The sequence below is a fragment of the Podarcis vaucheri genome (genome assembly GCF_965113315.1).
Source record: "Podarcis vaucheri genome assembly, chromosome: 16".
NCBI lineage: Eukaryota > Metazoa > Chordata > Lepidosauria > Squamata > Lacertidae > Podarcis > Podarcis vaucheri.
In genome coordinates this window covers 2,956,831-2,977,577 of record NC_138754.1, presented here as the reverse complement: position 1 = coordinate 2,977,577, position 20,747 = coordinate 2,956,831, and the positions used below count along the sequence as shown (strand labels likewise).

The 20,747-nt window shown below is 48.9% G+C and overlaps 1 protein-coding gene across 2 annotated transcripts in view; it reads left to right on the top strand.

Moving 5' to 3' along the window:
- SNX27 (sorting nexin 27) overlaps window positions 1-20,747 on the top strand; it is a 45,528-nt gene that overhangs the window by 21,969 nt on the left and 2,812 nt on the right. For both annotated transcript variants that reach the window (XM_082202239.1, XM_082202238.1), the window contains exons 2-11: window positions 1,625-1,856; window positions 7,116-7,308; window positions 10,689-10,753; window positions 13,680-13,784; window positions 15,696-15,774; window positions 16,452-16,615; window positions 18,679-18,768; window positions 19,640-19,789; window positions 19,932-20,060; window positions 20,287-20,346. In XM_082202239.1, coding sequence (XP_082058365.1) covers window positions 1,625-1,856; window positions 7,116-7,308; window positions 10,689-10,753; window positions 13,680-13,784; window positions 15,696-15,774; window positions 16,452-16,615; window positions 18,679-18,768; window positions 19,640-19,789; window positions 19,932-20,060; window positions 20,287-20,346 — 1,267 coding nt within the window. The remainder of the gene's footprint in view (window positions 1-1,624; window positions 1,857-7,115; window positions 7,309-10,688; window positions 10,754-13,679; window positions 13,785-15,695; window positions 15,775-16,451; window positions 16,616-18,678; window positions 18,769-19,639; window positions 19,790-19,931; window positions 20,061-20,286; window positions 20,347-20,747) is intronic.

Genomic DNA, 20,747 nt, shown 5'->3' with positions numbered 1-20,747 from the left:
TCTCTTGGTCGCTCTGGAGGGAGACCAAGAGCCACAGATGTGCAGGGACTCAGTGCCTCTAATTAACAATTTTACGCACAGTCTAGTAGCTGCTGTGAGGATACAGACGTCTAATCTGCCTATTGCTTTGTTGTTGTTGTTGTTGTTCTTTTGAAGATAAACGTCTCAGGCTCCCCGTGGGTGATTTTCCCCTCAAGCTCAATGTTCTCTCTGAATTCAGGCTCGCCCAAGCTCCTCTGGACTTTTGAGGCATTGTTCTCTGCAAGTAGAAGTCCCCGGAGAAGGAAATTCCTCTCTATTGGGGGAAGTGTGTGTGTTGCGTTTTCAAGAGCCAGAAAGTTGTCTTCCCCGCACGGCTCTGTTTACAAAACATTTCCTTCCCAAGTTCCCAAATGATTTTGCGTGTGCCTTAAACGGGATGTGGCAGGCTCCTGTCGAGTTTGTAAATGGCATTGAACAGGGGGGTGGGGGGGCAAGTTCTGCAGCCTTAGTCAGTAACTAGTCTGAGCTGCAAGGTGTCTCCTGAAGAATTGCTGCCCCTTCAGCTCCCATCATTTTGTGTGTGTGTGTGTGTGTGTGTGAGAGAGAGAGAGAGAGAGAGAGAGAGAGAAGTTAAAGGTAACCCTGACCATTAGGTCCAGTTGTGACCAATTCTGGGGTTGCGCGCTCATCTCGCTCTATAGGCCGAGGGAGCCGGCGTTTGTCCGCAGATAGCTTCTGGGTCATGTGGCCAGCATGACCTAAGCCGCTTCTGGCGAACCAGAGCAGCGCATGGAAATGCCGTTTACCTTCCCGCCAGAGTGGTACCTACTTATCTACTTGCGCTTTGAGGTGCTTTCGAACTGCTAGGTTGGCAGGAGCAGGGACCGAGCAATGGGAGCTCACCCCAAAAACACAGAGAAGACAGATCAGGACTTACTCGTCCCGCCCCACTCAGAGAGGCCACAGTGCCACCATTCAAATCAAGGGCCGAAAGCCGAGGCAAAGAGAAAAGTCTTTGCCTGGAGCCTCCAAAAGATGGTGCCAGGCGGGACTTCCTGGGGAGAGCACCCCACAAGTATAGAAAGGCCTGATCTCATGTTGCCACCCTCCTTTTATTTCCAAGTGGAAGCTTGTAAAAGAGGAGTCTGCGCAGCTTGCAGCAGAGATCATCTTGAAATCCACACACCACCCAGGTTATTATTAAATGATGCTGGCAGGCAATAGCTAGGCACACTTCTTTTTTGTAATGAGATTTTTATTAAAGTGTTTCATAATATGATAAAGTAGCTGCTGCAAAAAATAGAAATAGAACAGGTAGAATACGGAGCCCTCTCTTAAAACTAATTCTTATCCCTTACCACTCACAAAAGATGGTAGCTCATCCTAACTCTCGCCTGTTCCTATCTCTTCCCAGCCTTCTACATGTCTTAAGAGGGGCCTTATACGCCAGAAGTAAGGCAACAGGGAAAAGTCCTGAATTTTAACACCCCCTGTCCCTTTATTTTCCTCTGGTTTTCAAATCCTAGAGCTGTTCTGTCGCTTCAGTTTCTGCACTCTTTTTTATTTGCTAATACTGACTCCGGTAACGTTGGCGCCTGCCTCAAGCTTGTGAAACAACCGTCTCCCCCTTCTCCTCTGCCAGGAACGGCGTGAACGTCGAAGGGGCGACGCACAAGCAAGTGGTGGACCTGATCCGGGCGGGGGAGAAGGAGCTGATCCTGACGGTTCTGTCGGTGCCCCCCCACGAGGCGGACAACCTCGACCCGAGCGACGACTCTCTGGGCCAGTCGTTCTACGACTACACTGAGAAGCAGGCGGTGCCCATCTCCATCCCCACCTACAAGCATGTGGAACAGAATGGTGAGAAGTTTGTGGTGAGTACCAGCCCGGCTGGGGGGTCCCCTCTTGGGTGCCTGTGCCTCGTGACGGAGGGCTTTGGAATGCTCTGGCATGTCTTTCTGCTCCCTGACTGGTATAGAGTCCGGCTAGCAAATGTTTGGGCAAAAGAGAGAGTGCTGGCCTTCAGTGTTTGCCCGTACAGCCTAGGACCCTCGTACCTACAGCACTGCCTCTCCCGGTCTGCCCCACGGAGAGCCTCAAGGTCCATAAATAGCAACACCCTAGTGGTCCCGGGCCCTAAGGAAGTTAGATTGGCTTCAACCAGAGCCAGGGCCTTTTCAGTGATGGCTCCGGCCGGGTGGAACGCTCTGCCTCATGAGACCAGGGCCCTGCAGGATCTGATCTCTTTCCGCAGGGCCTGTAAGACAGAGTTGTTCCGTCTGGCCTTTGGCTTGGAGCCAATTTGATTCCTTCGCCCTCTTTCTTTTTCCTTTCTCCTCCTGTGATGAGGCTGCATTTTAATGTTTCAATGTTCCAATGTTTTATTTTAATCTTGTTTTTAAGTTGTATTCATTCAACTTGTTTTTATTATTGCTTGTTAGCCGCCCTGAGCCTGGCCTTGGCTGGGGAGGGCGGGGTATAAATAATAATAATAATAATAATAATAATAATAATAATAATAATAATAATAATAATAATAATTATTATTATTATTATTATTATTTATTACACAACTCTCCTGTCTGTCTCCTTCTCTCTGGGAGAGGAACGGGATTCCTCTTGTTCTGTAATGTGAAGGAGGGGAAAAACAGCAGGAGCCCCCTTTTCTCCAAACTGCTTGTGCAAGTCTTTGGGAACTCCCTGCCTCATCCCCGAGCTTTCCGGCAAGCAGAAAGAACTCAAGGGAAGACGGTCCCATTCACACTACAGATGACAGTGATGTCATTTTCAGCAGCCATGGCTTTGCTCCCTAAGGATTCTGGGTGCTGTTGTTTTTTAAGGGTGCTGTGACCTGTTAGGAGACACACACCCTTTCCCCTAGGAGCTACAATTCCCAGAGTTCCCTGTGAAGAGTGATTGTTTGTTAAACCACTACAGTGGTACCTCGGGTTACAAAAACCTCGGGTTACAAACTCTGCTAACCCGGAAGTAGTACCTCTGGTTAAGAACTTTGCCCCAGGGTGAGAACAGATATCGCGCGGTGGTGGCAGCGGGAGGCCCCATTAGCTAAAGTGGTACCTCAGGCTAAGAACGGTTTCAGGTTAAGAACGGACCTCCGGAACGAATTAAGTTCTTAACCAGAGGTACCACTGCTTGGGAATTGTGGCTATGGGAGGAGACTAGGGACCTCTTGACAACTCTCAACGCTCCCAGACTCCCAGAACTGGCCTGGGTACGGCTCTCGCTGCATCTTCCCTTGTCCAAGTCTCCATTCAAGCAAGGCCCCTGTTGCCCAGTGGTCGACTTTGCACATGGCAAGTCCTAGGTTCAGTCCCTCAAGGCATCTCATAGAATCATAGAATCATAGAGTTGGAAGAGACCACAAGGGCCATCGAGTCCAACCCCCTGCCAAGCAGGAAAGACCATCAGAGCACACCTTGGACCAAGAGCACCATCTCCAGCTAGGGCTGCTCAGGTCCCCTGCCTGGAACCCTGGAAAGCCTCTTCCTGTTGGCGTAGACAACCCTAAGCAGGATGGAGTGAGAGGCAGAGCATCCTCTTGGCAGGCAGTGGTTCCAGCAACACCAGAAGAGCTTGATGGGTCTAATTCAGCGTCCTGCCCTCGCAGCAGCCAACCAGGTGCCTCTGGGAAGCCCACAAGCAAGACCAGAGCGCCAGCAGCAACTCTCCCTGCTTGGGATCCCCAGAGGCCTTCTGCCTCCGACAGGGGAGGGTAGAACAGAGTCATTTTGGCTAGCAGCCACAGGTAGCCTTATCCTTCATGACTTTTTCTAAGGGTAAGGCTGGGAAATTGCCAATAAACAGATGAATCCAAAATGATAAAATGGCTGTTTTGTTGTGGCTTGACAAAAACGGCAGCCGATTTAATCAGGATAAGAGCAGGCTGTGTGCGCACACTGGGCAAATGCTTTGCGAAAGGCATTCCACAACCCGTTTAGCTGCCATTGGCCTCACCTCTGAAGGAGAGGACACCTGGAGCAAATTCTACTGTGACCCAACCTGGTGAAGGAAGCATGGCGATGCATGATGCACCTCTGAGATTCCTCTTTTGGTGATGGAAAGAAAGCTAAGCTCACTCTGGCCACATCCACAGAAAACATATTTAAAGTTTCCCCTGAAGAAGCCTAGGAACTGTAGTTTAAGGGTGCTGGGGATTGTAGCTTTGTGCAGGGGTAAACTATGCTCTTAAAAAGTAGAGACACCACCTTGCCAACAAAAGTCCATATAGTAAAAGCTATGGTTTTCCCAGTAGTGATGTATGGAAGTGAGAGCTGGACCATCAAGAAGGCTGATCGCCGAAGAATGGATGCTTTTGAATTTTGGTGCTGGAGGAGACTCTGGAGAGTCCCATGGACTGCAAGAAGATCAAACCTCTCCATTCTGAAGGAAATCAGCCCTGAGTGCTCACTGGAAGGACAGATCCTGAAGCTGAGGCTCCAAGACTTTGGCCACCTCATGAGAAGAGAAGACTCCCTGGAAAAGACCCTGATGTTGGGAAAGACGGAGGGCACAAGGAGAAGGGAATGACAGAGGACGAGATGGTGGGACAGTGTTCTTGAAGCTACAAACATGAGTCTGACCAAACTGCGGGAGGCAGTGGAAGACAGGAGTGCCTGGCGTGCTCTGGTCCAGGGGGTCAGGAAGAGGCGGACACGACTAAAAGACTAAACAACAACAACAAACTATGCTCCCAGGATTCTTTGGGGGAAGCTGTGTCCTTTCAGTGTGTGGCATGAAGGCGACCTAGGTGCAGCAAAACGTGTTATCTGCATGGCCACTCCATGGGGACTTCTTTGCCATTGGACTCCCCTCTGTGAAAACAACCGGCTGTCCCATTCTGCCATGCACTGAGTAAAAGAGCCAGGAGAAGGTGATTCTGTTGCAGAGGACACTCTGTCCGACTGCTGCTTCTGCCCAGGAGGAACCAAAGACATCCCATCCCCATTCCAGAGCTGCTCCACGCTGCCTCTTTTGAACGTTCTCCACAACATAGCCCACCCCTCGTGGGTCTTTCGGTAGCCATTGAAAAGCGGAGTTATTCCTGGTCATGTGCCAGCCCTGCAGGAGTGGGGCGTGTGCCCATCTGCTGTCCCAGCCTGTGCCAAAGCGGCCTGCTGCCCACGAACTCCCAAAGGACCCAGTGAAGCCTTCAGATCCCATCTGGTCTTGTGGGGTTTGGGACCTTTTAGCCTGTGTGTGTGTGGCTATAAATTACTCATCAGTAATTGGAATGAAGCAGCTTATTTACGGGCTCTGAGTACAGGGGGGAAGTTTGCTCACTGAACGGGCAAGACGGATGTTGCACTGATTTCCACCCCCTTCCTCTCTCCTCCCCCCCCTTGTGAAACAGGAACTATATTTCCAAGGAAAGGCAAAGAAAATGCTTGTTCAGAAAGGATCATGTGCTAAATTGGAGTCTCCACAAATTTGCTGAACTTTTTTTTTCCTTTGCAAAATCTAAAAAATACATATATGAAGCTTTTGAACTATTTTTAAGGAAATAAGACTTAGACATTGGTTGCCATAAATCTGGATTTCCCCGGACATTTCAGCGATTTTTGCCCGGGCACTGCTTCTGACTGCAGTATTCTGGCTGTGTCTAGAAAATTCCAGACGTATGGCAACCCTACCAAATAATGTACTGGAGGGAGATCTGATTTTAGGGCAGAATTAGAGGTTTGTTATCCCCCCCCCACCCTGGGCAGTGCATCTCTATAGATTACGCAGTTATTTATGTTGTGTTATTCTCCTTAAGAAACAAATCAGAATTCGTGATGGTAAGAACTTCAAGGTTCTTTTGGCATAGCTGGGCTAAGAGGACGGAATAACAAGAACGTGTGTGGGGTGTTTGAGAGCGTGGATAAGTAAAACAAGCTCAGCAGGAAAACACCTGCTTTGCACGCAGACGGTCCCAGTTTCCATCTCCTGGAGAGACTCTGCCAGTCAGTGTGGACAATATTGACCTTGATGTGAGTCTTACTTGATGCAAGGCAACTTCCTGCTTACAAAACGTTGATTGATAAGAAAAACTGGTGTTCCAACAGCAACATATTATATTTTTTAAAAAAACACAGTCAGGTAAACAGCCTGGGAGATAGCTGGGGCATTCTGCTTATCGACCCCCTAACTGGACCAAAGAGAGCTGCCTTATTCTGATCCAAGCCATTGGTCCATCATGCTCAGTGTTGTCCACACTGACTAGTATCAGCTCTCCAGGGTTTCAAGCAGGGAGTTTTCCTCATCCTCTATGCGGGGCTGCCCTTGAAGCTGTCCCAGAAACTCCAGCGGCTGCAGAATGCTGCAGCGAGGCTCCTCACGGGGTCTCTGCCATGGGAGTATATTCACCCAGTGCTTTTCAAGCTGCACTGGCTCCCGGTGGAGTACAGGGTCAGATTTAAGGTGCTGCTTTTGACCTTTAAAGCCCTTCACGGCCTAGGACCCTCGTACCTACGGGACCGCCTCTCCTGGTATGCCCCACGGAGAGCCTCAAGGTCCATAAATAGCAACACCCTAGTGGTCCCAGGCCCTAAGGAAGTTAGATTGGCTTCAACCAGAGCCAGGGTCTTTTCAGTGATGGCTCCGGCCTGGTGGAACGCTCTGCCTCATGAGACCAGGGCCCTGCAGGATCTGATCTCTTTCTGCAGGGCCTGTAAGACAGAGTTGTTCCGCCTGGCCTTTGGCTTGGAGCCAATTTGATTCCCTCCCTCCCTCTCTTTCTTTTCTTTTCCTTTCTCCTCCTGCGATGAGGCTACATTTTAATATTTCAATATTTTAATGTTGTATTTTAATCTTGTTTTTAAGTTGTATTCATTCAACTTGTTTTTATTATTGCTTGTTAGCTGCCCTGAGCCGGCCTTGGCTGGGGAGGGCGGGGTATAAATAAAAATTATGCGATCGGGGATTGAACCTGGAGCCTTCTGCCCTCAAACCAGGTGCCCCACCCCTGAGCTACTGCCCTTCCCCATCACTGTTGCTAGATCTGAGTATATCCTTCGGCAGTGCTTAATTGATGTTTTCTTTGTAACTGTTTATGGTTTTATTATACGTTTGTAATACACGGATTCGCCTTCACCTTGTTCCCCCCCCCTGCCCTTTTCCCGCCTCCCTCCCAGGTCTACAACGTTTACATGGCAGGCCGGCAGCTGTGCTCCAAGCGGTACCGCGAGTTCGCCATCCTGCACCAGAACTTGAAGCGGGAGTTTGCCAGCTTCACCTTCCCCCGCCTGCCGGGCAAGTGGCCCTTCTCCTTGTCAGAGCAGCAGCTGGATGCCAGGCGGCGGGGGCTGGAGGAATACCTTGAAAAGGGTACGCAGACAAGAGCACGTGGGTCGGGGAGGGGGACAGCCGATTCATCTGAACAAACCACGGTTTGGTCAGCTGCTTCCTTAGAAGTGGAGCTGAAACAAAAGGTTTCAGAAAGGCTAATAATTCAAATTTTTTAACAGTATCCCTGCAGTGAATTAGGCCACAGATTTTCCATGCATTTATTTTATTAATTAATTCCGAAACATTTATACACAGCTTGATTGTAAGGAGCAAACAAACCAACTCAGCAAGCCTCAAAGAGGCATATATATATATATATATATATATATATATATATATATATATTTGCTTTCGTAGATTTTCACGGGTACAGGAATGCAGGTTTTGGTGTCTTCGGGTGTCTTCCCGTGTAAGAGTCGGGGTGTCTGTGCGACGTTTCGACGAGGTCTCACTCGTCATCTTCAGGCTGGTGCTTTCGGCTTCTTGTTACTGGAACAGAGCAGAATCTGGTGTTTGAGTTCCTATAAATACTGTTGAGGGGTGTGGTGTATAGCCTCCAACGTTCTGGGCAGAGAGGAAGTTCCTAGATTAGTGTGCCTCTTCTTCTTTTGTTCCTTAATTACTTGAGGGATATCTTGAGTGATTTCATGAGTGATATACTGAATACCACTGGGTGGGTCATTAAGTGTAGATTAGTTGCTAAAGCTTTTGTGTCTTGACCTCTTGAGCTTGTGAAGAGTTTTTCTGAGAAGATGGCTGTGCTGCATTTAGTTGTGCTCTGGCTTGGCTTCGTGTATAGGGGCGAGCTGTGGTTTTGTGCCTTGTGCCAGCCAGATCTGTGTAGGGATTGCAGGGGGGTGCAGCATCCGGAGGTGCCACTATATAGAATGCCGTCAAAAAAGAAGAAAAAACTTCCTCTCTTTTCCAACACATGAAAGAAACAGGACACGAAATTAATTTTGCAGATTCCAAATTGCTCTTTAACATGGAACATCACCACAAGAGAATAATCATGGAAGCCATCGAGATAGAGAAACACCCTCACAACATGAACAAGCGTGACGACACGTCCCGCCTGCCAGACATCTGGAAATTAGCCCTCCCCACAAAAACCGACACCAGAACCAGAGGCACACAGAACGCCGTCACCAATCAACCACACCAGACCCAAACCCAGACCCTCTCCACAGACATATTACAGACTCCATCCAGTAGCCAAACTATAGTGGCACCTCCGGATGCTGCACCCCCCTGCAATCCCTACACAGATCTGGCTGGCACAAGGCACAAAACCACAGCTCGCCCCTATACACGAAGCCAAGCCAGAGCACAACTAAATGCAGCACAGCCATCTTCTCAGAAAAACTCTTCACAAGCTCAAGAGGTCAAGACACAAAAGCTTTAGCAACTAATCTACACTTAATGACCCACCCAGTGGTATTCAGAATATCACTCATGAAATCACTCAAGATATCCCTCAAGTAATTAAGGAACAAAAGAAGAAGAGGCACACTAATCTAGGAACTTCCTCTCTGCCCAGAACGTTGGAGGCTATACACCACACCCCTCAACAGTATTTATAGGAACTCAAACACCAGATTCTGCTCTGTTCCAGTAACAAGAAGCCGAAAGCACCAGCCTGAAGATGACGAGTGAGACCTCGTCGAAACGTCGCACAGACACCCCGACTCTTACACGGGAAGACACCCGAAGACACCAAAACCTGCATATATATATATATATATATATACCCGAAGACACCAAAACCTGCATTCCTGTACCCGTGAAAATCTACGAAAGCAAATATATATATATATATATATATACACACACACACATATACACCCACACACCCACACACCAATAAAAGTGTCAATAAGAAAAAACTAGCACCAGTAATTTAAGATTAACAAATTTAAGCAACAGAACCTGTTTTCAAGGCAAGGTAACACGCCATGCTCTTAAAAGAGGCATTCCTTATAAGGCTTGGCGGGGAGGAATTCCTGTTCGGGGAGAGTGCATTTTTTATTTAGAGTTACGAGAATAAGCAGATACATGCAGATGCATTAAATCATGCAACCGGCTAAGCCTCATTTGATCGATCACCTGGGAAATGTCTGTGGCCCCGCCCAGATGTGGCTGGACTCCAAGTCCCAGCAGCTGCAGAAGCCAGCATGGGCAAATGGCGATGGGAGTTGTAGTCCCGAGAGCATGCAGAAGGCCTCTCAGGCTGCCCATCTCTGGCCCTGGCAGTTCTTTAATCACGCTTCAGGCTGCCCTGGAAGCTTTGAGAATTGAGGTCGACAGGAAACAGCCTTTGCCTCCTGTCCAGCCCTTCAGATTCCTCCTCTGGCATGGAAGTCTGGTTACGACAGAAGGTGCAAAGATTATCCTGGGAGCACCCAGTCCTGTAGCTAAGGAGGTGTGCATTAGATCAGTACTGGATGGGGGGGCACTACCTCCCTCTCCAACCCCACATAAATTGCATTAGCAGCCCACCTGGCAAGCGCATAATATAGTCCCCTCCCCAGTTTTTTACAGGCTAAATGTTCTGGGGTGGCCATGGAATAAGCAGGTGGGAGTCTGTGCTTAGCAGTGGGGCAGACCCACCACTGTTAATCTCCAAGGAACCTTGAAAACCATCCAGGGACTGAGACCTCCTCTTGTTCTGCCTCTTCCTGCCCGTTAACTTTAAAAATATTTTTTTTTTTTTACCAACAGCCAAAACACAAATAGTGAAACCCACAGGCGGCTGATACATTGAGTATACATAATCAATAATAACATATTCAAATCAACCATATGTACAATTTTATATACGTTAACACTCCTCCATCCACAAGGTTTATTTAACTTTTAACATTTTAATTGCCCCAAATTGTTCAAACCTACCCAAATAATTCAATATCTTCTCAAGCCAATCCTCCTCTTTCTCACGGACCTTAAACCCTTTCATTCTGTGTATCTTCTCAGTTAGATATTATAATATTAGATATTATAGTAAGATATTATAATAAATTATAATATTATTCAGTTTTTTCCTCCATTGGTTCACCTCTTACTCTTCTGCATTTTTCCAATTTCTCGCTATAATCTGTCTGGCTGCAGTTACCATCAATTTTATCCATTTACATTCCTCTTTTGTTTTTATCTCGGTGCTACTCAGACTAATAAGAACCATTAATTTAGATATTCCCACCATCCTACCCACAGTTCCCGATATTTCTATACCAATCTGTTTCCAAAATTCATTAACTAACGGACAATCCCACCACATATGACTGTACTTTTCCATCACTCTACATTTCCTCCAACAATTCTTCCAGATTTTGTAATATGATATAACCTTACAGATTTATAATACCATTTTGGTACCAACTTCCTGCCTGTTAACTGACCTGTTCTCCTTCCCTCTGCAGTGTGTTCCATCCGGGTCATCGGGGAAAGCGACATCATGCAGGAGTTCTTGTCAGAGTCAGATGAGGTAGGCGAGCAAAAAACCGGATGCTTCAAGGGAGGTGCCAGAGCATGTGCAGTTGATGCTTAAAGTATGCCCTAGAGTGTTGGACAGGGACCTGGGTGGCGCTGTGGTCTAAACCACTGAGCCTAGGACTTGCCGATCAGAAGGTCGGCGGTTCGAATCCCCGTGATGGGGTGAGCTCCCGTTGCTCTGTCCCTGCTCCTGCCAACCTAGCAGTTCAAAAGCACATCAGAGTGCAAGTAGATAAATAGGTATCACTCTGGCAGGAAGGTAAACAGCGTTTCCGTGTGCTGCTCTGGCTCACCAGAAGCGGCTTAGTCATGCTGGTCACATGACCCGGAAGCTGTACGCCGGCTCCCTCGGCCAGTAAAGCGAGATGTGCGCCGCAACCCCAGAGTCGGCCACGACTGGACCTAATGGTCAGGGGTCCCTTTACCTTTAGAGTGTTGGACTAAGTCCTTGGAGACCAGGGTTCAAATCCCCACTTGCCCATGAAACTCGCTGGGTGACCTTAGGCCAGTCACTGCCCCTCAGCCTCACCCACTTCACAGGACTGTTGTGGGGATTAAATGATGAGGGACAGAACCATGCATGCCATCTTGAGCTCTTTGCAGAAAATGGTGGAACACCCCCCCATTAAATAATAAACAAAAGGCTGTAGGTTCAATCCCCGGCTTCTCTCATCAAGGTGTCTAGAGCTTTGAGAAGCTCAGCAATGACTTTTCCTGCCAGGCATTTCAGGAGAGTTGGGAAATCCTGTGTGTTTTGAGTTCTTACTTATTGTTTTTTTGAAAAACTAACACCCACACTCCTGCTTTCTGTTTAAGTGGATTGGCCCATCACATTTCATTTCATTTTTATGAGCCGTATACTTTGAGCCTCTTTGTGGAGGACATAGTTGGCAGAAGAGTGGGACAGACATCTCAGCAAACGGGAAAAGCAGAACAAGGTGTCCTGGGGGGGAAAGGCCCCCACCTGTACGTGCATATCAATCGTCCTGTGGGGGTGTAGATAGAAGCTGCCCTTCCAGAGCAAGAACTTGCTTGGCCCTCCAGGCAAAGAGCCTTCTGAGACATGGGGCTTGGGGACCCAGGCACCTCAAAGAGCACCTTCCTCCGTATCAACCTTCTCGGGTCCAGCCATCAGCAGGCGAGGACCTGTGGGTGGTGCCACTGCCACGGGGGGTTGCCTGACCTGTCACAGGGTTTTTTTTAGTGGTAGTTCCTCGTTTGTGGGGCACACACACACACCCCTGTTTATGGAGGCATTTGATAGCTAAAAGTTCCCTTCCTGGAAATTCTGAAATTATTTTAAGGACAAGTGATGGCTTTTATGAGTTTTAAATGATTTTTTAGAAGGTTGTATTGAACCTTTTTTTTTAAAAGAAGTCTTAGTTGTATTAGTATCGATCCTTTTGCTGCCCCGGGCTCCTTTGGAGCAGGGTATACTTCTAAAAGTATAAGGGATGTGGGTGGCGCTGTGGGTTAAACCACAGAGCTTAGGATTTGCCGATCAGAATGTTGGAAGTTTGAATCCCCACGACGGGGTGAGCTCCCGTTGTTCGGTCCCTGCTCCTGCCAACCTAGCAGTTCGAAAGCATGTCAAAGTGCAAGTAGATAAATAGGTACCGCTCCGGCGGGAAGGGAAACGGTATTTCCGTGCACTGCTCTGATTCGCCAGAAGCGGCTTAGTCATGCTGGCCACATGACCTGGAAGCTGTACGCTGGCTCCCTCGGCCAGTAAAGTGAGATGAGCGCCGCAACCCCAGAGTCGTCCGCGACTGGACTTAACTGTCAGGGGTCCCTTTACCTTTACCTATACAGTGGTACCTCGGGTTACATACGCTTCAGGTTACAGATGCTTCAGGTTACAGACTCCGCTAACCCAGAAATAGTACCTCGGGTTAAGAACTTTGCTTCAGGATGAGAACAGAAATTGTGCAGTGGCGGCGCAGCGGCAGCAGGAGGACCCATTAGGTAAAGTGGTGCTTCAGGTTAAGAACAGTTTCAGGTTAAGAACAGACCTCCGGAACGAATTAAGTTCTTAACCTGAGGTACAACTGTACTTCTAGAGAATTGTGTGCAGTAGGGTGTTCCCCATGATCCAGGGAAGCCACAGTCCACCCCCCCCTCATTATGGTGGGACCAAAGGCTTTTCCAGACTGGTGGCTGCCATATACCCTTTTAGGCAGCCTCAATTCCCCCAGCCTCTCATGCTAGGAAAGAATCCGGTTTGATAATGCAGGCTTCCACTTGACTAGGTGCAGGGAATCCTTGGCCGTCTAGATGTTGCTAAACTACGTCTCCCATCACCCCTAGCTATTGGGCATGCTTGCTGGGGCTGATGGGAGCTGCACTTCAGTAACGTCTGGAGGGCCAAAGCTCTCCTCCCCACCCCTAAACGGCCTTGGTCCAGGATACCTGAAGGAGCATCTCCACCTCAATTGTTCTGCCTGGACACTGAGGTCCAGCGCCGATGGCCTTCTGGCAGTTCCCTCGCTACGAGAAGCCAAGTTACAGGGAACCAGGTAGAGGGCCTTCTCGGTGGTGGCACCCGCCCTGTGGAATGCCCTCCCATCAGATGTCGAAGAGAAAAATAGCTACCAAACGTTCAGAAGACATCTGAAGGCAGCCCTGTTTAGGGAAGCTTTGAATGTTTAATAGGTTATTGTATTTTAATATTTTGTTGGAAGCTGGGGAAGCCCAGCCAGATGGGCGGGGTATAAATAAATTATTGTTATTGTTATTGTTATTGTTATTATTAGTGGCTCCCCTCTCTTTCCCCCTCTCTTTGCAACATTGCTCCTCATAGCTGAGGATCCTTTCCTTGTGCCCTGGAGAAACTTAAAAACCTGGGACCGGAGCATGAGAGGCATACCTTAAACAGAAACAATAAATCCTGGCTTTATCTTCCCGCCCTTGCACCCTAGAACTACAACGGCGTGTCGGACGTGGAGCTCAGAGTGGCGCTTCCGGACATCACGACAGTGACCGTCCGGGTCAAAAAGAACAGCACCACGGACCAGGTGTATCAGGTGAGGAGGGCAAGGGGGCATCTAGGGATGCGTTTCCTCACCGGCAACAGAGAAGAAAGAAAGAAAGAAAGAAAGAAAGAAAGAGGCTCGGATTTCTTTACTCTTGTTCCATCCAGCTCAGCATTGTCTGCACAGACAGGCAGCAGCTGTCTCGGGTTTCAGGCAGAGGGTATCTCCAGGCTTAACTTCCCATTCTGCACGTGACGCACTGAGTCGTTTTTGTGGGAAAACTCCACCCTGAGAGACATGAAAAGGGAAGTGTGGGGCACCCTTCGTGGCTGTCCGCACCGGGGTGTGCCACTATGAGCGGCTCTTTGCCTGTCTCCAGGAGCAGAATGAGGCCTTGGCAGTCTCTCCGGGCCAAGCAGAGGAAGCTAGAAGGTCAGGTCATTGCCCCCAGCCTTTTCCACCCCTGGTCAGTTCAAGGCCCCAGCCCTTTCCTCCTCCTCCTCTCACGCCTCCCCCACCATCTTAATATCGAGAATTGAAACTGGGTGGATTGAAAAGAGCTGACTTAACCATCTCCAAAGCCTGAATCACTTTGCAAGAAGAAGCTCCAAAACAGCCTTTCTTAACCTGTGGGTCCCCAGATGTTGTTGGACTACAACTCCCATCACCCCTAGCTAGCAAGGCCAGAGCTCAGGGATGATGGGAGTTATAGTCCAACAACATCTGGGGACTCACAGGTTAAGAACCGCTGCTCTAAAATAACAAGCAGATGTGGGGGTTGGGTCAGTTTTCATTCCTCTGGCCTCAGAGTTAGGCTTGAGAATTAGCGGCTCACCCCCTTTTCATTATTATTGTTGTTGTTGTTGTTGTTGTTGTTGTTGCAGGCGTGAGAATTAGCAGCTCACTCCCTTTTCATTATTGTTGTTGTAACATAATAACCTTTACAAACAGCCCAAGGCACAGTGGAACCTATTATGATTATTACTTATTAATTTATTACTCTCCATTCCCTCTAAGGCAGGGTTACCCAACCTTTGGTCTCCAGCTGTTTTGGGACTACAACTCCCATCACCCCTAGCTAGCAGGACCAATGGCCAGGGATGATGGGAATTGTAGTCCCCAAATAGTCAGAGGCCCAAAGTTGGGAAACACTGCTCTAAGGTGCCAGGATGGGCCACAGCATTAAAAACAAATGAAAACATCTTGGCTAACAGAATGAGCCCCTGTCTGCATTCAACCCTGTCAGTTGGTCAGCGTGACAGAATGTAGAGAATTGATACGTATAATGTAATCTAGCAGTGTGTGTATATATAGATAAATACTGAGTTGAGAGGGGGTTTTTATTCATGTTTTTATTGTAGCATAATGAGCTTTACTAACAACCCAGAGGTGCAACAGCAGGGTATTTCATCGCACTATGTCCAAACCACAAGAAATGAAGTCCCACCAGCTGACATAAAAGAGTTCTGGGTCCTCTGTCCCTCTAGAGGCATGCAATTGATGTTATTTCCCCCTGCTATAGCCAAAGTCCATACGTTCGTATATGACACAAAGACAGAGGTAGATTTTCTGAAAGGTTTTCCACTGCTGGGCTGTTGAAATCCCAGCTGCAGCTAACGTCTGTGGAGTGACCAGTTTTCACATTATCAGACTGCGTACTCAGTGGCGACAGTGGTGGGAAGGCCTGAACAGGCGATTTGAGCTATTTATTGATATAATTTGAGATATTTATTGATATGCTCGGGACCAGAATAACGAACCCCAAGGGCACCAAAGATGGAAGAATGTCCTGCAAGCGACAACCCTGCCAGCCGTCCTGTGTGTATATTAGCATCCCTTGAAGGGACAGTCGTGTGCCCAGAGACAGCCCTGCTGTGCCTTGCACTGTCCCAAGGATTAAACACCCCCCCCCCAGTTTGTCTGATGCTTATTGTTTCTCTTCTCCCTCTTTTTGCCCTTCAGGCTGTTGCTGCCAAAGTTGGGATGGACAGCACAACCGCCAACTACTTTGCCTTGTTTGAAGTGATCAATCACTCATTTGGTGAGGCCTGAAGCCGGGTGGGAGGTTCAGAGTGTGTGGGGGTGTGTGTGTCTTTCTTCTGCATGTTCAGAGATTTCCTTGAGCCCCTTCCCTAGGAGGGAAAAGCTCAAGCAGCAGACAATATCCAGAAAAAACGAGAAACTGCTAAGTGAGGGGAAATGCATGATACCTTTATAAGATTCTACACGTTGCGGAGGAAGCACCATATTTTTCGCTCTATAAGACGCACCCGGCCATAAGACGCCCCTAGTTTTTGGAGGAGGAAAACAAGAAAAAAAATATTCTGAACCCCAGAAGTCAGAACAGCAAGAGGGAGTGCTGCGCAGCGATCCCTCTTGCTGTTCTGGCTTCTGGGATAGCCGCACAGCCTGCATTCGCTCCATAAGACGCACACACATTTCCCCTTACTTTTTAGGAGGGAAAAAGTGCGTCTTACAGAGCGAAAAATACGGTAAATGAGCTTTTCTCTCTCCCCACAACCCAGAATATTGTAATTCAGGGCCACCCACTGGAATTAGGCAGTGAAATAGTTTCAAAGGATCTGGTTTGAGTTTAGGCATCTTTGTCTTTGGCTCCGTGGGGGGAGCGGGGAGTTAAATGAGCACCCTCTGCATATGTGGTACCAATCCTTCACTTCCTCCTCCCATTCACATTTCTGCATCCCCCCCCCCACACAGTGAGGAAGCTGGCGCCCAACGAGTTTCCCCACAAGCTCTACGTGCAGAACTACACCTCGGCCGTGCCAGGGACCTGCCTGACGATCCGGAAGTGGCTCTTCACCACGGAGGAGGAGGTCCTTCTGAACGACAACGACCTGGCGGTCACCTATTTCTTCCACCAGGTGGGCGCCCTCGGGCGGTCTCTGTGCTCACACGGTCCTTGTGTATGTGTGTCCGTCCGTCTACTCGCAGGCTCTTCTTTTTGAAGGCGCCCCCGGATTGCAGAGGGTCTCACACGCACAGTGCCTGTAGAGACACGAGAGGACCATATGCGACATGTCATGTTGCAATCTTTCCAGGGAGCGGGAGAAGGAGGTGTAAAAGGCAGCTGGGGTAGCATGAACAGAAGTGCTTAAAATTATACATGGCATAGTGACAGTGGGCAGAGAGGTTTTCCTCCCTCTTTCAGAATACAGTCATACCTCGGGTTACAGACTCGTCAGGTTGCTTTTTTCGGGTTATAGACGCGCCGAAACCTGGAAGTACCGGAACGGGTTACTTCTAGGTTTTGGCGGTCGCACATGTGCAGAAGCGCTAAATTGCACTTTGCGCATGTGCAGAAGCGTCGAATCGCAACCCGTGTGTGTGCAGACGCAGCACTGCGGGTTGCGAACCCTGTGGGTTGCAAACGTGCCTCCTGCACGGATCACGTTCGTAACCCGAGCGTCCACTGTACTACAAGTGACTCGCATCTTACACAGGGCTTTATGTCCCTGCCTGCTGCACATATGAGCAAAATTGTGCAAGCCAGAAACCCCTGGAACTGGGCCCACTCACTGCAAGGGTGCAGGGCTGCTTGCCTGCCTTTGGGAAGGAGGTAGCAGGGCCAGAAATTCAGCACCTTGCTCACCTGTCTTTGGGAAGGCGGCGTGGGGACTCTGGGGTGCTGCCATTGCATATTTGTGCAGGTGTTTGTGTATGTGTGTGTGGGGGGGGGAGATAAATAAATGCAGCGTGGGTTTCCTCCACTATCCATTTATTTATTTATTCCGCGCCTCCCTCCACACAAAGCTGCAATCACAAAAGTAAAATGTAGGTAAGTTGCGAGTTACCTGTACTTTGCTTTCTTTACAGGCAGTCAGCAGACCATTAAAACATTCTGTAACGATCAGCAGTTATCTTTGATAAAACTAATAACAATGCACATTAATAAAGCTGACACAGAATCAAAATGCTAGACTGCATGTCAGGTGATCATAGGAGGCCTATTGAAAATATACAGTGGTGCCCCGCAAGACGAATGCCTCGCAAGACGGAAAACTCGCTAGACGAAAGAGTTTTCCGTTTTGGAGGTGCTTCGCAAAACTAATCTCCTATGGGCTTGCTTCGCAAGACGACAATGTCTTGCGAGTTCCTGCTGGTTTTTTCCCCTCCCCCCCTTTTTCTAAGCGGCTAAGCCGCTTATCAGCTGATCCGATCAGCAGATAAGCCTCTAAAAGCCTCTAATAGCGCTAATCCGCTAATCCGTCAATGGGCTTGCTTCGCAAGACGAAAAAACCGCTAGACGAAGAGAATCACAGAACGGATTCTTTTCGTCTTGCGAGGCACCACTGTATTTATATACTACTACTACTACTACTACTACTACTACTACTAATTTCTTATTTATACCCTGCCCATCTGGCTGGGCTTCCCCAGCCACTCTGGGCAGCTTCCAACAAAATATTAAAATACAGTAATGCATCAAACATTAAAAGCTTCCCTAAACAGGGCTGCCTTCAGATGTCTTCTAAAAGTCTGGTAGTTGTTGTTCTCTTTGACATCTGGTGGGAGGGCATTCCACAGGGCTGGTGCCACCACTGAGAAGGCCCTCTGCCTGGTTCCTTGTAACTCCACTTCTTGCCCTGTGGGAACCGCCAGAAGGCCCTTGGAGCTGGACCTTAGTGTCCGGGCAGAACGATGGGGGTGGAGACGCTCCTTCAGGTATACTGGACCGAGGCCGTTTAGGGCTTTAAGCATAAGGACTAGAAACTTGGAAGTCCTAATGACAGGACGTCAGGAGCTGGCATGGCGTTTGAAGCAAAACACAGAGATGGACAGTGGAGTGGAATGGAGGGTGACCAAAGCTGGTCTAGGCATACCCAGGTGATCTTGTGTTAGCCGAGCCAAGGAGAAACAAAAAATACTGGCGTCGGCCCTAGTCGAAGAACCAGGCTGGTCTCTGAATGCTTCTTATGTCATCCAGGCTGTTGATGATGTGAAGAAGGGGTACATTAAAGCCGAGGAGAAGTCCTACCAGCTGCAGAAGCTCTGTGAGCAACGGAAGATGGTCATGGTAAGGGAAGTCCGTCTCTCCCCCCATTCGGAGAAAGGCATTCTGGGATGTGGGCTTTGCTGTTCCCCCCTGCTGGGCTGTAGAGCCTGGAAGCAGCGAAATGCCTTTCCTATATCGTATGCGGAATTTTGTAACTTGGAGTTTTTAAGATCCTTTCCCTCTCTTTTGATTGGTATTTTGTGTTTAGAATTGATCACATTGACTGCATCGAGGTAATAAAGTTTTAATCTTGGCGATGGATGGGATTGGATTGGAAATCAAAAGAGCGGCATCATCTGCAAATAAACTGATTTTATGTTTTGCATTTCATAGCCCTTAATGTCTGAAAACCTCCCTCGCTGCTGTTGCCGGAGGTTCCCTAGTAATGAATAGCCAAGAGCAGCAGTGAGAGAGGGCAGCCTCGTTTTGTGCCTTTTCCAATTTTAACGTTGGCGTTTTCAAAGACGTTTAGTCTAAGGCTGGTTATGCTTTCCTAATATAGTCGAATTTTCTATTGATTTTAATCTATTAAAAGAAAAGGGTAAGTAGGAAGCCGATAAAGGAAAAAGGGGAGAGAACTGTACACAAAAAATTACTTTTAGATAGGAGAGTTAAAATTGAGTGAAATGAATTACAAGCCGATATGCCGTTAATTATTTTACTGTTCCAGCATTGGATGGACAGGGTTGGGAAGCATTTTATCGAGCCTTTTAAATCCTCTTAAACGAGCATATAGATGGGCAAGCATCGCTTTATAACTAACCCTAAGAAGCGGGATGTGGGAGCAACGCTGACTGTGCTTGATTGGCTGGCCTTTCAGCCAATCAGATTAGAAAGCAGGGAGGGTGCATCCTGCATCCCTCCTCACTTCCTGCGACTTCCTCCCCTGCAGTACCTGAACATGCTGCGGACCTGCGAGGGTTACAACGAGATCATCTTCCCGCACTGCTCCTGCGACTCGCGGCGGAAGGGTCACGTGATCACAGCCATCAGCATCAAGCACTTTAAACTCCATGCCTGCACCGAGGAGGGTCAGCTAGAGGTCAGCCGCCAGGGGTCCCTGGCTGGGGCGGTTGGGGTGGGTCTCCGCAGTGGGGCGAGAGCGGCTGAAAGGCCCCCACACCCAAGGAGGTTCCCTCTCGTTCCCTCTCATTGACACCTCCGCCTCCTCTCCGCTCTCCCAGAACCAGGTAATAGCCTTCGAATGGGACGAGATGCAGCGATGGGACACCGACGAGGAGGGCATGGCATTCTGCTTCGAATACGCGCGGGGGGAAAAGAAGCCACGCTGGGTGAAGATCTTCACCCCTTACGTGAGTGTGGGCCGACGGGGAAGACAGCGAGGCATCGGGGAGGCGGCAGGGGCATGGAATACCTAGCGATGCTTTTGGAGCTGCCACCAGCCTCTGACCTTTGTGGCGAAGAGGCGTCTGGTCGGTGGAGCTGCGGCTGGGATGGCGGAGCCGAATGAGAGGTGCAAACCCTCAGTCCTGAGAGATGGTTGTGTTTTCTCTTTCTCTCCGTCCCACCCCATTGCAGTTTAACTACATGCACGAATGTTTCGAGCGAGTCTTCTGCGAGCTCAAGTGGCGGAAAGAGGTGAGGAGTCCCGTTTGGCGTCATTTACGGTGATGCAAAGCGTGTTTTTGCCTCCCACAAGGAGATCTCTTCCCTACGGTTCTCTGTGTGAGATCCCTTCCCCTACGGTTCTCGGTGCGCAAGACTGGCAAAACTTGTCTGCCGGGTTGGGAAAGGGTTTTGCAAAGTGATCCTGCAGCAGCCACTAAGAGATGCTCCTTTCAGGAGAGGGCAGAGACCCTGTTCATGTCTATCGCTGTCTTGTGCTCGGCTGGTTCCTGCTTGCAGGCTTCCTATTAGAGCAGCGGTTCTCAACCCGTGGGTTCCCAGATGTCGTTGGACTACAACTCCCATCATCCCTGAGCTCTGGCCTTGCTAGCTGGGGGTGATGGGAGTTGTAGTTCAACAACATCTGGGGACCC